This window comes from Podarcis bocagei, assembly GCF_964188305.1.
Source record: "Podarcis bocagei genome assembly, chromosome: 7".
Classification (NCBI taxonomy): Eukaryota; Metazoa; Chordata; class Lepidosauria; order Squamata; family Lacertidae; genus Podarcis; species Podarcis bocagei.
This window is the reverse complement of record NC_138132.1, coordinates 49,642,653-49,658,573: the sequence shown is the minus strand read 5'-3', so window position 1 is coordinate 49,658,573 and position 15,921 is coordinate 49,642,653. Positions and strand designations below refer to the sequence as shown.

Below are 15,921 nucleotides of genomic sequence, written 5' to 3'. Positions count from 1 at the left end.
ATTTCCATCACTTTACAGTCTGCAAATAGGATTTAAAGTTTCTCCTTCTAAATAGTTTGAGATAATAGATTCATATGCTTCCAGTGTTGCTAAGTTATCCTTTTATTTTGAGTGACTGCTCTGCAGTTTTGAGCCACAGTAGGTTGTATCCAATGTTACTTCTACTCTTTGGTAAAACCAATAACATTGGGACAGTAGTGCTAAGTAGCACCAAGCATTAAGGTCTGGTGTAGAGTCTCTGTTCATGATCCCAACCAGTGCTATTTTCCTAGAAAAAGAGGTGCCAAAACTCACCATGAACACCTCTCCTTTTATCTTGGAATGACAATGGTGTCCACCAGAGAGCTGCCGGAACTGAGTTCCTGTGAGTTCCCCCTGGAAAAAAGCCCTGGTGGGTTGTGGGTTAGAGCCCCATGCTGAACAAAAGATTCCTGTATTGCAGGAGGTTAGACTAGATGACCCTCAGGGTCCCTTCCAACTCTACATTCTATGATTTATGGAACCCCTCTCAATTGAGATAATAGAATTGTAGAGATACAACAATCTTTCACATCAGCTACTTTGAAACAGCAGGTAAAAACATACCCATTTGTCCAGGTCTTTGGAACTTGATGTTTGTGTTAGTTGTACTTGAAGTTTAGTGTTGTTTTTAGAATGGTTTTGTCTTGCATAATTTTCCTATATTCATGTTTATACTTTATTTTGTGTTGCAACCTGCCCTGAGCTCTGCTCTGGAAGAAGGTGGATATTAAAACTCTGAAATAAATAAATACCTATTTTGTCATAGTAAAGAACAAACCTATTCTTTAGTTTCTGAATAGGTATATAAAAATGTTAACATATTAGCTAGAGTTAGATAGTGTACACTAATCCACTGCCAATTTCACTACTTTGAGCTGCAGTTCTATACCTACTTTCTTGGGAGTAAGCTCAAATGAACATGATGGGACTTACTTTCAATGGGAAATGTATATGATTGTATTATACAGTACTGTTAAAGAGATGTCTGTTGGGTCTGGGAAGAGGAGAGACAGGATTAGTATTTACCACTGTCCTGTCCAAAACTAGTTTTTCACAAGAAATCATTCTCATCTGAGCACTTTCAGAATGTTCAATCCTTTCTTTTCTAGCCATGACTACTTTTTTTGTTTATACATTGAACGAAAATTGAAAACAAAATAAGCACTGGTTATAATCAAAGGCTTTAGATACTTTTCCTAATCTAAATTTTACACAGACTTTTGACATATTTTGACAACAAAAGTCAGTATTACTAACTAGGCCATATTTTCAGTAATTTTCTTCTATCCCCCTCAATCATATGCCTCTAGTTTATTACCAAAAAGCGGGAGAGCACAAACAAGAACTGCATCTGCTGTCCCTGGGCCCCAGTGTTCTTCCACAATCTAACAATCGCTGTGTTCACTGTCATCCACACAGAAATGAATCTTCAAGGCCAGCCCTGGCTAAAGGAGCAGTTGACACATCCAACACGCTACAAGCTCCAAATATTGACAAGGCCAAGGGAAGCCCAACTATAGTTCCTACTTCTCGTACTAGAAAACAGGAGAAATCCCATCCTGCTGAGGAAGCCAAGGAAAGCTTAATAAAAACTTCATTCAAAGACTTGTCATGCTTCTTTTCCCTTCAATGCAAAAGTCAATCAATAACTCACACAGCTGCTGCATTTCTCTGAAAGCAGGGATTATTAGAACTTTTGTAATCCCACTCAGACAACCTCAGCAACTGCCCATACCCTTGCACATATTTTAAGAACCACAGACCTGCCCTTTTGCGAAAACGGAACAAAAAAGTGTCAAATCACATGTTGAAAATCCACAATTTAAGTGAACATTTAAGTGGACAAAAACCCATCATATAAATATAACAGTAAGGCCTATAGGAATACAAGTGGGCAATTGGCTGCCCTGGCTCCATATTTTCATTACACTATTTATTTTAGCCTTGGGGGCCCATTCAGATATTAGTCTAACAGTGCAAGAAATGCTGTGAAGAAATATACTGAGTAAACCTGAAACATTGGTCTGAATACCCAACAAACCTATTTTGTCGCTCTAGATTTCACAAGACCATTGGAGAGTCTGACCAATTTTCCTTGGGGGCATGAATGGAAATAACTCCTGCATTTTGTGCAGAAAATGAGAAATTGAGTTGAATCAACCCCCTGTTTCAGGAGTTTATAATGCTTGCTTTGAGGCAACTGCAATATTTTTACATTTTTAAAAAGTCATGATCTAGTTGTACAAGCTGAACTTTAACATAATATATTTTTCTCATACCATGTTAAAACAACCTGCTGGACTTCCATAAGTACACTGCTGTTTTCCTTTGAATTCTCTCTTTGTGTCTCTTGTGTGATAGGTGTAAAGGAGGGAGGGCAGTGTGGCAAGCTAATTGACCCTGGCCATTATTTTGAGGGCAAAATATTTTACAGGGTTGCTAGCCTTGCTTCAATGTTTGCTTCGTGTTTTCTCCCTGTTGGAGCTCCTTCAGAAGATGAACCAAGGGGTTACCAGAATCAAGGTGAAGTGAGGCAAAAGAAAAAATCTACCATTTCTATCTCTTTCCTCCTAGGAGGCCAACATACACGACTTCCCCACTTAACTCCTGCATTTTCAGGCCAACTCTCTGTGGCATTCACTGGGCCCAATACCATAGCTGGCTGCGACAGACTCATGATCATTTGTTTTTCACAATTTGTTCATCTACAGAAGTAGGAACAAGGAGAGGCAGCATCAACCTACATTCAGCCATGGAACTCTTCAAGCATCTTTGGGGCAGTTGAAAGGATAAAATGGAGAGGGGAAGGCCATGTAGGGTGCCTTGAGCTCCTTGAAAGAAAGGTAGGATAGAAACGTAACAGGCTGGTAAACAGACCTACTGATGGCAGGAAGGAACGGAAGAAGATGGGAAATTCAGAAGAATAAAAGCGACACTTTCAGAACGGGGCCCTATTTAGAAACACTCTCTCGGTTCAACGAAACATGAGGGTTTTGGACCTTACTTGTGAACCGCCACCGCCGCCAAAAAGGATGCTAATCTGGTAATTGATAGACAGCGAATGAAAGTAGGGGGCACTGCCTCTGAGCACGTGTAGAGCGCAGCTCCGCCCCCACCCGAAAAGTGACCTTATTAACCGCGACTGCGCCCCTTCCTCACCTTGGTCGAGCGGGGGGGGCAGCAGCCCCTCCCCGTCCCTCCCGAGCGTCCTCCTTCTCGCACACGCCCCACAGGGTCGGGACAAATTCCTGAGAAACAACGGTGATCGAGCGAGCGAGGAGGCCGCTCCGGAGTCCAGAGTCGTCGATGCAACGCGGCGGCGCTCTTTTCCTCCCACCGCCCCCCCCAGGCCCACCAGAGACTCACCCTTGGAGTAGAGGGACTTAGGGGACTCGAGGTCGAGGTCGGCGCTGAGGAGAGAGATGAAGTCCGAGGGCATCGCAGCTCCGCGGCCCGGCCAGGGGGAAGTGGCGGCGGTGGGGGGGCGGGACAGGGGGGCGGCGGTGGGGGGCACGGACGGATGGACGCCGCAGCGGCTGCTGACCACAGGCCAGGGGAGCGGAGGGGGCTGTGCTGCGGCGGCGAGAGGCGGGACCAGGGACCGAGGAGGCGCGGGCCGGGCTCTTATTCAGCCACCGCCGCTCCTGACAGGAATTCGGTGCCTGTCGCCCAGCAGGACCGCCCCCTCTCCGTTGACATTGCGCATGCGTCGCCCGGCTCTCGAGCCACGGCGACGGTGAAAAAGAGAGAGGAAAACACAAAAACCAACGGGAAAAGGAGGCGCATGCGCAAGGCCTCAGACCGCGGGCGGGAGGGGGGACGGCGGGGCAGCGGCAACAGGCGACGCAAAATGGACGTTGTGCGCGTTTGCGCCGTGCTCGGCAAACAAGTGCCCTCAAGCCTTCGACGCATGCGAGCCTCTCGCGTAAACGAACCAGAGGCGGCTTTAATGCGCATGTGCCAGTTCTTGTATGGACAGGGGCCTCGCGCAGTCGATTCGAGGGTGGTTTCTGCGCCTGCGCTACAGGGGATATTCGCGAGAGAGAGGCCTCTTTGTCAGAGTGGAGGGAGGTGGCTGTACAGCTTCCTTTTCAGCTCGGGGGAAGAGCAAAGAGTCAAAGCAATCTCTTAGGAAGAGTGAGGAGCTGTAGGCTGTGCCGTCGTCGCCGGCCTTTTTTTTGTAATTGCTACTTTTGTTTTAACTGACGTGCTTGATCACTGGTGCGTTGTATTTATTTCGCATCTACTGACCAAAAGATGGGGACAGAAATATTTAAGGAGAGGAAGAATTAAGAGGTCAACTTCTGCGTCAGTTTTCAGAAGGGTATTGCCCTTTTCCAGGCTGCAGAGGGAAAACAGCTACGCCACCGCCGAACACCGAATGTCCTGAGTTCCCTTTGACTTTGAGCACCCTTGCCTTGAATGGTTCTATATCACATTTATTATGGCAGAAGCTTTTTCAGGCTGTGCTGTCTGACCATTTGTGCTCCACTAGTCCATCTATCTTTAAGGTGCCACAAGGCTGTTTTAAGTGAAGGAAGGTTGCTCCGTGGCAGGCAGCACCACCTTTGCATGCACAAGGACAGAGGCTGAAGTCCCAGTTAAAAAATCATAAGTAGCAAGTTACTGGGAAAGTCCACTCCCGTTGGAAACCACGGAGATCTGTTGCTGCACTGGGCTTAAATGGCCTTATAGTGCAATGTGTTCATAGAGTGGCTTCTGCCTGCCCCTGCCTTCTGAATCTCAGGTCCTTATAATTTATTTAAAGAAGAAAAAAAACCCTGGGGCTTCAGCCTCTGCCATTGTGTATGCAAAGGTGTACCCTATAAGGAAACATAGAGACTATAAAATGATAAGAGGTGAAGTGCAAGCACTAGAGGGAAAAGGTGCAGAGGCGCCACTCTCAATAGGCAAGTTCTTGAGAATCAGAATGTACAATTATGAGTTTTCTGTTCCCTCTTGTACCACGGAAGCCATAGGATAATTAAGGGGAGCTCTCCCAATTAGTTCACAGTGGGGAAAGCCAGGTGTATCTCCTCAGTGTGTTGCCTACGTAAAGGAGTAATAGTAACATATTGATTACATATTAGCTTACCCTGCCCTTGAGTGGACTACAGTCAAATATCAGAATACTGTACAATAAAACACGTGAACCTATAACCTAACATAACTTAGGGAAGGCAGCAAAAGCAATAAAACAAAAGCATAAAACCATCAGCAGACATAAGATAGCCTAACATTAAAAGGTCATGGAAAACAAAAAGGTATTTGGTGCTAAACTGACATCTAGATGACTCACAGGTGAGCCTCTCTGGAGAGACCTTCAGCAACTAAGGCTCCACCACTGAGAAGGCCCTTTCCTCAAGAGCCACCCATCACACTGCAGCAGAGAGAACCTGGAGAATGGCCCTTCACTAAAGATCTTTATGTATAGAGAGGCCTAACTGGAGACAGGTGATGCTTTGAAAAATGCAGGCAAGCTATCAAGAAGGTGGAAGTTGTCATACTGGGTTTGAGTAATGCTTCATGCAGGTAAACAACATGACGGTTGTTGACTCCATATTCTGAAACCAGAGTCACTTCTCTTCCACCATCACCAGTGATTGTTTTATGTTTTTGACCCTGTTCTACATGTCTGAATCTTCTGGATTTCTGTTTTATTTTCTCTTCATATGCTTTCTGTATTTTTATATTTCAGATTAACTGGTTTCAGGTTGTGGTTTTGTTTTAATATATTGCTTGTTTTTCACAGTAAACTGCTCAAAGATTTTTGAAATGATAAGCAGTATGTAAATTATTTTTAAAGAAATAAGAATAGTGCAAACACTGAAAAACAACCGTATACTATCGTTTACTTTGGTATGCAAGTATTATTAAATCAGGTCCAAACCATCCTATTGGGTCTGGCCAAGAATAGGGATATAGACAGGTTTCCTATCATGAGCACCACCACTTGTCAGGTGAAGGAAGTGGCTTTTGGAGAAAGTCAGGGGGATGTGCATTCCAACTTCCCCCAGGACGTCAGCTATGCCAGCCCTCGTCTGTTTAAACCGCAGACAGGAGATGACTACAGACCACATACTCTGTATGGTTGAGTCACATGTGCACACACATACTTTCTGTGTGTGACAAGAGGCACCTCCTTTGCCTAATTTCCTGCACTTCTAGTTCAGTTCCAGAGTACAGAAAAAGTTCGTGTGGGTATGCAAACCATCTAAAATGTGAATGTGTTAAGTCTCCTAGCTGTCTTGATTCTTGCCATTCTGGAATCTACTTTTTCCTCACCAAATCCTTGGCCTCAATTACACCCAACACAGCCATGAATCTACTGCATTCCAGTTAAGTACCACAGGGAAAATATTTCTTCTTATCAGTTGTGAATTTTGCCATTATTCATTTTCTGAAAATGTTCCCATGATTGTAGGAGATAATCAGTTTTCTTCATGCCATTCTTCTCTCCACCCCACTTGTTCTTTCTAAAAGAAACAAATCCAATCTTTCCAATCTGCCTTCATTCAGAAGGCTTTTCATTTTTGTTGCCCTTTTTCTCAGCCTCCTCCGCACTTTGGGAGGCTGCATTTTTCCCCAGCTTTCCTCTTCGTCCTCGGTCGCTTGTTCTTAAGCTTAGACATACACACAAAAACTGTGTCTGTAACTGAGAGAAAGAAACAAATGCTACAGCACGCACAATAAAACAACTTGATGCCATTCTAACACTGCTGACGTTACTTTCTCCTGAAAGCTGTTTAGAGAGCCCATTTTTAATGCCATTTTAATCTTTGTTGTGGAATATTTTACATTGTCTTAGATTAGTGACATTCCCATGAGGGATGCCAGTCTTGTGTGTTTCTAACCCTGCTCCACACACCCATTTCAATTCAACATGCTGACGAGGATCAGGACTGGACTGTTAGACATCACTTTTTATCATTAAAAACCTCAAATTATTCTAAATTGTTAAGCAGGTAAGGGAAATGTGCCATACTCACTGGGGCTGATAGTTCAGCAACATGTGGAGGGCCAAAGGTCCCCCACACCTAGTGTAAACAGTACTAAACTAGATGGACCAATGACCTGATTCAGAATAGGAAAAGTTTCCTCTCTTCCATTTTAATTGCTTTTCAAAAACATTACAATCCTATTTGTATAATTATTAGCAAGTACATATAAGATAAAACCAAGAGCAACTTGAATTTTTGCCTTATGATGGAAATAGTGCATGCATGTCATACAAAAGGCAGGAAATTAATTGGGATGAGCCAATTAACAATTTAAGCCAGTCGTTATTTTAATCAAATTGTGGGGGGAGGGGGAGAATAAGCAGGTGTTTCCTTAATATACCACTAGCTGGAGCGAGGCAGTTGATTATTTTCCAATAGTAACTGGAAAATAATGTGCATCTGTCAACTGCTCTGGTGACCCCAGGCCATGCTGGCACTTCCTGACTTGTTGCTAAGCTTGGCAGGGCCTTTGTTGTGTTGCTGCCTTTTCCCCTCGTGGCATCCTTAGAGGAAGGACAGTGATGGACTTGTGAGACAAAGCTAACAATGCCTTTGTGCAGAACCCAAAGAGCTGCTGCTATAGTTCTGTGTACAGTGTTTTTTTCTTTTTTATAAAAACCCTACATCTATGGAGATCACCTACTACAGTACTGTGTGTTCTCTATTGCTAGAACTTGACGTGAAGAGTGGGGTGTCAGTTCTTTTGTGATGAGCGGTCAAGAGCCTTCCAGGAATAGAGATGCGTTTACACAAAATGCTGCTTCCATTTTACGATCCTTAGCAGTCTTTTAACCTTCACTGAGGGAGGAATTAAAGCAGGTGTGGGGACCCTCAGACCAAGGGAACCCAAATTCAGCGTACCAGCACTATTCCCATTTGTCGTTATTATTATTATTATTATTATTATTATTATTATTATTATTATTATTATTATTTTGCCTTCCATATCTGTAAATGGTGTATATGAAACATATATCTTGGTAATTTACAGAATAAAAATATTTTTTTTAAAAAATACAAAATGGACACTTGTGGCAGAGATGTATTCATCCAGGCGGGAAGGCTTGTCAGAATAAAAATATCACCAGTTTCTGGAAAAGTGCAGATAGTGAGCCCCTGTTGCCTCTCAACAAAAATGCTGTTCCACAGAACAGTGGCACCCACACTGAAAGCCCTGCTAGTGTTCTAACTTTGAGGTGCAACATGTGGAAGTGCCTTTACCGTTGGTGTGTCACACTAGCCAGGAAATAATTTATGCAATTAAATTTTGAATTGGTCAAGTACAAAAACCGATGCTAGTGCTATACCTTTCAGGTGTCCAGAAGTGCTTCTCTCTCACTCTCTCCCCCTCCTTCTGTCTTGCCACCCACTTATCCTTTATTTCCCCAAAGTCCCTATTTCCCTTCCCTATTTTCCTAGAACAGCTAGGACCAGCTTTCCCAAAACTTGTGCCCTCCCAATGCTTTGGACTACTACGTTCCAGACAGCATGGGAGTTGTAGTCCAAAACATGTGGCGGGTATCATATTTAGAAAGACTGCTGTCATAATTGTATTCCTTAAGGTCCCCAGGAGCCTTGGAGCTGCAGGTTGTCTCTTTTTGTTAGGGACCACCTGGTGGGACTTTCACCAGTTGAGCTTAGGCACCAATATTATATCAGGACTTGTGTGCTAGCCTGCTTTTCTTAGCATAGCCTTTCCTACCTATAGCTCCTAAGATTTTCTCAAAGGTAGTGGTTTCCTTGCCTACACTTTGTCTTCTCCTTTTTGCTCTCCTGGCTTGCCACTGGGATTACTAACCTTTATATCTGCTTATAACCCAACTACGGTAATTCTTCCCTAGTTTCACTTTCCTTGCTCTGTAGCCTGTCTGTGGCTTATAAACCCCTCAAATAGCTGCATTTTCTTGCTCTCTCTTATTCTATATCCCTGGGACTTTTCTCTGATGTTCCAGCGCATCTAGGTAATGCTCCAGAGCTGCCACCATCCCATCACCTCTGCCCCCCCTGTATATTTATTTCAGCTGGCCTCAGTCCATTATACAGTAGCTGTGGAAATGCATACCATTTTCATAACCAAGGGCAATATTCTCCTTACGACAGCGTTATCAGCTGCCTTTAAACAGTGTTTTATTGAAGCAGGCCTTTAAAAGTTTTGTAATACCATAAAGACGGGTCCCTACCACCACCACCAGCAGCAACAGTCTTTTAAAGATCTCATTTACTGCTTTTTACACCCCCAGTTGTGGTTTCCTGGTTCCTGGTTCTGACATGGAAAGCATACAGTAAAATCCTTAAGTGGCAACAGAAGCACCAGTCAATATAAAAGCAGGCAGTAAATGAGCCACACTGGGGCCTTTGGCCTCCTCTCTTCCCCACTGACTGGAATTGCTTGCACAAGGCTAGTGCAATATGCCCCTTGCACAAAGAAAGTCCTCCCACAAGCCAGGGAGGGTTTCCTGCCCACTCACTAGGATTGTTGGATAAGACCCTCCTGGTCATGCGGTGATTTGCAGAGGTGGTCAGAAGGAGGAACTTCTCTGGGGTAGCCCCCTTCCTGTAGAACCATATCCCCTCTGAATAGAGGCCAGCATCTACATCAGAAGTGGGGAAGCTCAGGCCTCAAGGCCAAATGCAACCCTCCACCTGGCCCTTTGGACAGCACCCAAGCCACAGCGCCCTCCAGCTGTGTTCAGCTGGAAAGTGTCCTTGAACTGTGTTAATGCCTCTTACATACCTGGGTGGAGGATGCCTTAAACCAGGGCTTTTCAACCAGTGTCCTGTGGCACCCTTGAATGATGGTCAGGGGTGCTACGGGCCTCTGTTCCTCTTGCCTCCCCTCCATCCTCTGGTGCCCTCTTGGGTCTCTGCCTCCCAAAGGCTTGTGTGGCTGTTTGTTGCCGCCCTGGCTACAAGCTCCCCAGGTGAATGGTGCCTCTGGGGCTGGTCAGGGGGTGCTTCCCAGGCCTCTGTGGGGCACTGTGAGGAGGCACCTCTCTTTTAGCTCAGGGACCAGGGGCGGCAGCAGTGGCTCCCCAGAGGACTCCCAAGGAGAGAAGAGAGGAGGCTGAGGGAACACTCCACAAGGGAGGGTGTTTGAAAAAGGGCGAGGTGCTGTCAGCTCGGCAGGCAAGGGGTGACGCAACTGGGCTCCTGAGCCCCACAGGTTGCCACAAAAAGAATGTAGTTGGTCAAGGGAGGCATGGACCCAAAAAGGTTGAAAACCTCTGCCTTAAACCATAAGCTCATTGGGACAGGTACTGTCCATTTAACTCTGTGCAGGGTCATGTGAACTACCAACCCTGTATTAAAATAACTTTTATTTTTATTAAATCATAGAATTGTAGAGTGTGATGGGACCCTAAGGATCATCTAGTCCAACCCCCTGCAATGCAGGAATATGCAGCTGTCCCATACAGGGATCAAACCTGCAACCTTGGCATTATCAGCACCATGCTCTAACAAGCTGAGCTGTGTGATATTATTTACAGTGGTATCTCTGGATGCGAACGGGATCCGTTCTGGAGCCCCATTTGCATCATGAAGCAAATGTAAGACGCGACTGCACGGTCGCGTTTCGCCACTTCCGCGCATGCGCATGACATCATTTTGAGCATCTGCGCATGTGCGAGCAACAAAACCCAGAAGTAACACGCTCCATTACTTCCGGGTCGCCGCGGAGTGCAACCCAAAAATATTTAAGCTGAAGCATATTCATCACGAGGTATGACTACTTAGTAACAATATTTGTATGCCATCCCATAAGGTAATGTTCTTCCAAGTTCTTCTTGTTGTTGTTGTTGTTGTTGTTGCTGCTGCCGCTGCTGTTTACTTACTAGAGAAACACCTTTGCAAGCATTCATCTTTGCTATAGCCGTGTGAGACTGACCAAGCAAGAGGATGCTGGGGTGTAACACATGATTCAAGGGCTGTGTCCCAAGTTTGTTGCAACAAATTCTGGAATGTACCTCTTGGACTCATTGCTGCCCTCTCTAAAAAAAATCTCTGCCACCCCAGGATACTGACCTTGAGTTGCATATGCAGACAAACAATGCTGACACCACAGCCACATAGTTTCAATCTCCTTTTCACAATGGCCCTCTCAAAGTAGGTTAGACAGAGAGTGAGCTTTCTGGTTGAACCAGGATTTGAACCCAGGTCTTCTCACTCTAAAGTTCTACACTCAGTCGTTGCACCATAGTGGCTGTCTTTGAACCTGAGCATCAAAACAGGGAAATGCCAGGCCTCGCTTGCTCTTCCCAAGATATTTTGCATGAGCTCACACACTTCTTAGTACTTGTGTCCGAGGTTATAGCACCAGCTGTTCCTAGCCATGCCTTACAGATTAGCAATAAATACAAAGTTGAGGTGCACAGGGACCTTTGTCATAGTAAAAAGTGCCCCTGTTTCTCTTAAGGAATCAAGAAAGTTGCCACAATGTGCACCCCCCCAAAAAAAAATGTTGAATACAAACAGACACGTACAGAAGAGTTTGAGGACATTGCCTTTATTAGAAAAAGCTCTGAAGGTCGAGAGAATGCATTCAGGTGACGGAACAGAGAGGAGAGAAATATGTATTTTGGAGCCAGGGGATTAGAGAAGAAGCTGTTTTATATAGTACTCCTTTATTACAGCCTTTGTTGTTCCTGGAAATATTCTGGTATTATAAAATAAGGTGCCAGATTGTCTCAGTTAATTCTGTGATTTGTTTCAGTTAGGGGTTTTGTTGGTTGTTACATAGCAGGTATGATGGAATATTTCAGAAACCCTGAATAATGTGGAAAGAGAAGGTTTTCAGCTCAACATACCCACTGCCTGTTCTCACTCTCATTTGTTTGTGACAGTCCCACCCAACCAACCAAAAATAAAAACATATTCAAAATTACAGGACTAGCATCATATAACTTTTGCACTCCAATTACTCACAGCTCAGTCCTATCAAGCTGCATTAATCAAATGATGAGACCAGAAATCAAATCTGTTCTACCCCATGACTCTCCGGAGTTTAGCTACAGCCATGTTAAAAATGATAACAGAACTTCAAGAACTATCCACATGTGCTTTGTAAGATCTAATATTCAACTACAAAATGATCTGAAATCCATGCATATGTCAGTCACTCCACTGTGGATAAAATCACCCTGAACAGGTAACCTGACTCTGAAACTACTTGGTGCTCCACAGGCCATTGCCTACATCTAAATTTTAAACAATGTCAGGGCTTGGCATTTCCCTCCTCTACATATCAGAAAAATGTTCAGTTTTGATAGCGTGAAAGAGAACACCAACCTGCAATCCTCTCCCTGGCAAGCAATTAGATTGGTGGGGTGTGGGAAGTGACTTTCAGAATATAATAGAATGGGGTGGACCACAGACCCCATCAAATGCTATTGCTATAACTACCAAATCTCTTGAGGACATGCAGGGCTGTAGCACTCCTTTGCAAGATTGTATTTCTAATTAAAAGCTTAAAGTTGCTGGTTGAAGATCTTTTGCTAAGGCTCCTGCAGTCAGAACCGTATTCAACAAATCTGACTTCCAGGTAGATATGCCTTGGACAGCAGTTGTCATGTGCTACAAGTTACTCTTCCTTAAATTTTGTAAAGAAGGGCGTCTTTACACAACTGCCTGCATTTTGGGACTCTTGTTGAGGATAGTGTGTGGCTGGGGTAGAGGGCACTTCATGGATGAGCTGCTGCACTTTAAAATATACCTGCACCCCATTGCTAAAAGAAAAAACTGACATTCATGGATACATGTTTTTGATTTGGGCGGGGGGTGGGAGGTTTGAATCTAAAGTTTGTCCTAGACAACATTATAGCTGCAAAGATTTTTTATTAAGGGCGACTCGAGCCAGGTTTTGCTCGTTGCTCACCCTCCCCTCCTATTTTGGTTTCCTCCTGGCCGCTCTATCTGGCTGGTCTTTAACCCCGCATTAAATTAGCCCAGCAAGAAGCTAGGTGGCCCCGTTTCGTGAGCAAAGGCGCCACGTCGAGCCCCCTTGGGTGGCTTGGCGAAGGAGTCTCCGAGGAGGGCATTTCAATGACCCCCCTCTCTCCCAGACATGGGTTCTGAATGAAGAGCAGGAACCCCCCGGGGAGTCTCCTTTTACAGCCCTCTCCGAAGCACTCGGGCTTGAGAGCGGCGCTGAGCCAAGGAAACTCGAGGGAGCGGGCCTCGTCGGGACAGCTACAAGGTGGGCCAGGGGCACGGAACGCCCTGCAACTCCCGCGGCCCAGAGCCGTTCCCTCGGGGGCAGTAGCGCTTCAGACAGCAGGAAGCGCTCTTCTTGGAAAAAAACTGTTCTGAGGAAGGACCGCGGCCGAGGTGTGCACGTAGGCGGTCCCCCGGCTCCATCCAGACCGGACTGGGGAAGACTTTCGCCGGTGCCCGGAAGTCTGGAGAAGTTAACCGCTGCCGGTGAGCGTGGACAAGACTGGGTTAGCTGGAACCCAGCAGCCTGACTCCCGACGTCTTTCGGGCGCCGCAAAGCAAAGGCAGGCGCTGCCTTGGTGGAAGGGCCGGAGCCCAGAGGCTCTTTCCGTGGCTTGCTCGCTCCAGCCCTGGGCCGGCTTACCTGGGGGGGCGGCGGCGACGGCTCTCCCTCCGAAGGCGCTCCAAGGCCAGTCGTGCAGCGGCGCGGCGCAGAAGGCGCTCTCGTCGGCCAGCATGGAGCGCATGGCGGCCACGTCGTGCCAGGGGCGCCTGCGCGGGTCCAGCCTGCTCGACGGACGGGCAGAAGGGCGTCTCAGCTGCTCGGGGCTCGCGCGCTCCTCTGCTCGGCCGCGTGCGGAGCTGGGGACCATCGGTTTCCCCCGGGGGGAGGAGCTCAGCCGCGTGGCGCCCTTCCCTCCTCCCCGGCAACAGGTATTTATTGCGCAGTCCGGGCCACGGGCCTGCGGATTAATGGCCACTTGGCACCAACACCGGGGCGGAAGGGGGGGGCGCACACTGTGTCCTGCTGCCGCCCTCCCGCTACAAGCCCCACGAGAGGGGCTGTTCTTGCCCCCCAGAGCAGACGAGCAGAGCTGTCTGACCTTGAGCAACGCGGGGAACGAAGACGCTTCCCCACCCCAGGCAAACGCCGCTTTCGGTGGCCAGGACCGCCAGACTGCTGCCGCCGCCTCTTCTTTCTCCTCGAGGGGGCAAAGTGGTGTCCAGAGGGGCTTCTCCTCCTGCTGCCGCTTCGTTCCCTCATGGGAGGGGAAGAGGAGGCTGAGCTGTTGCTTGCGAACTTGGTCAGCGGCATCCCGATCCTGGCCCGACTGCTCTGTCAACTAGTTTTCCAGGCCCAACTCAAAGTGCTGGTTTTCCCCTATAAAGCCCTAAATGTCTTAGGAGCACAATTAAGGAATGCCTCTATATGAACCTACCTGGCCCCTGCGATCATCATGCGGCCCTTTTGTGTGCCTCCTTGTGTTTGTTGGGTTAGATTTTGGGTTTTATTATGCACTTAGTGTTCTCATTTTGTATTTTTATGTTGTTTACCGACGTGATCTTCAGGTGAAGGGTAGTATACAAATTTAATAAATAATAAGGAAGGAGCTCAAACTCCCTCATCATTTTAGTTATCCCTTTTCAGCACCATGATAGCATCTTTGAGATGGGGCAGCACAGAACTTGCCCCCAGGGCAGTTGGAGAGAGAAACAAAACAACCCAGTACGGAGGATGGTGCCAAGCTTGCTTTGCACCGTTTGTTTTCCTTTAAGTAACAGGGCTAACTTGAGTAGTCACTTTTCTTCTTGAGGACTGCCCACTTACTACTCCATAGCATAGCAACACCAAGACCAAGCACAGGAAGCTGTCTTATCCAAAATCAAATCTTTTGGTCCGCCTTGCTAAGTTTTACACCAACTTGCAGCAACTTACACCAACTTGCAGCTGCTGTCCATGGTTTCAGATGGGATTTTCCTAGCCCTACCTCAAGATGCCATCAGGGATGCATGCAAAGCAGATACTTCTCCCCTGAGCTGTGGCCCTCCCCTCCCCCCTTCAACGAAACAGGGTCAGAAGAGAGGGAGAAGAGCTCCATTTTCTTCCCTGAAATAGGTTTCCCCCATAGTGTCCCAACAGCACTCAAGTCAGGCAGGGCTGGTGGCTAATGAGGAAAAAATGAAGAGCTACAGGGGGCTTGCGATGGGAACCAAAACCCAAATTTCACCAACCATTATAATCACCCTGTATTCCAAGGGTAGCCAACATTACACTCTTCCGGTGTTCTGGACTGCAACTCCCATCATCCCTGACCATTGGGCATGTGGGCTGGGACTGATTTGACTTCTACTCCAAAACATCTGGAGGGCAATAAATTGGCAACCTCTGCCTAATTTCAGTTCAGTTCTCTTGGTACCATCACACATGTAATAAAAGCAGCAAGAGCCACACTGAAGTGGGAAGTAGAGTGGGTTATTGTTCTTAAAAGCTTCCGCCACAACAAAACAGCTAGCCTTTAAGGCAGCAAAACACTCTTTTGTTGGTTTTGTTGAGAGAAAGTGGGAGATGGAATAGAGGAGGACAGAGGAGAACCACAAATATGAAGGCACCTGCCAGTTCCCTTCCTCCCTTCCCAGCTTACACCAGGCACCTGTTCCTTCATACTCTCACTGCCTCACTTTGGACAACTTCCTGTCTTGGAAAGGAGGGGTTTGAAGGCTCCACACTTACACACCCTTTTTGTGGGGGCTCCATTTATATAGACTACTAGTGAATTCATTATCCAGCCACCAGACATTTTGTAGGCAGAATAGCACCATCCGAGGGAGGTACCTGCAGGTGTGGGGTAATCTTAAAATACAGTCATACCTTGGGTTGAATGCGCTTCAGGTTGAGCGCATTCGAGTTGCGCTCCGCGGCAACCCGGAAGTAATGGAGTGTGTTACTTCTGGGTTTCGCCGCTTGCGC

General features: G+C 46.5%; 1 protein-coding gene across 2 annotated transcripts in view; it reads right to left on the bottom strand.

The window, feature by feature from the left end:
- Positions 1-13,915, bottom strand: part of NFAT5 (nuclear factor of activated T cells 5) — a 63,525-nt gene extending 49,610 nt beyond the window's left edge. The window contains exon 1 of one of the 2 annotated variants that reach the window (XM_081201818.1): positions 13,597-13,915. In XM_081201818.1, coding sequence (XP_081057944.1) covers positions 13,597-13,825 — 229 coding nt within the window. In that variant the 5' untranslated portion in view covers positions 13,826-13,915. Of the gene's footprint in view, positions 1-3,387; positions 4,332-13,596 lie in introns of those variants that run through there. The other variant, XM_081201820.1, reaches the window with a different exon arrangement.
- Between the last annotated feature and the right edge of the window lie 2,006 nt (positions 13,916-15,921).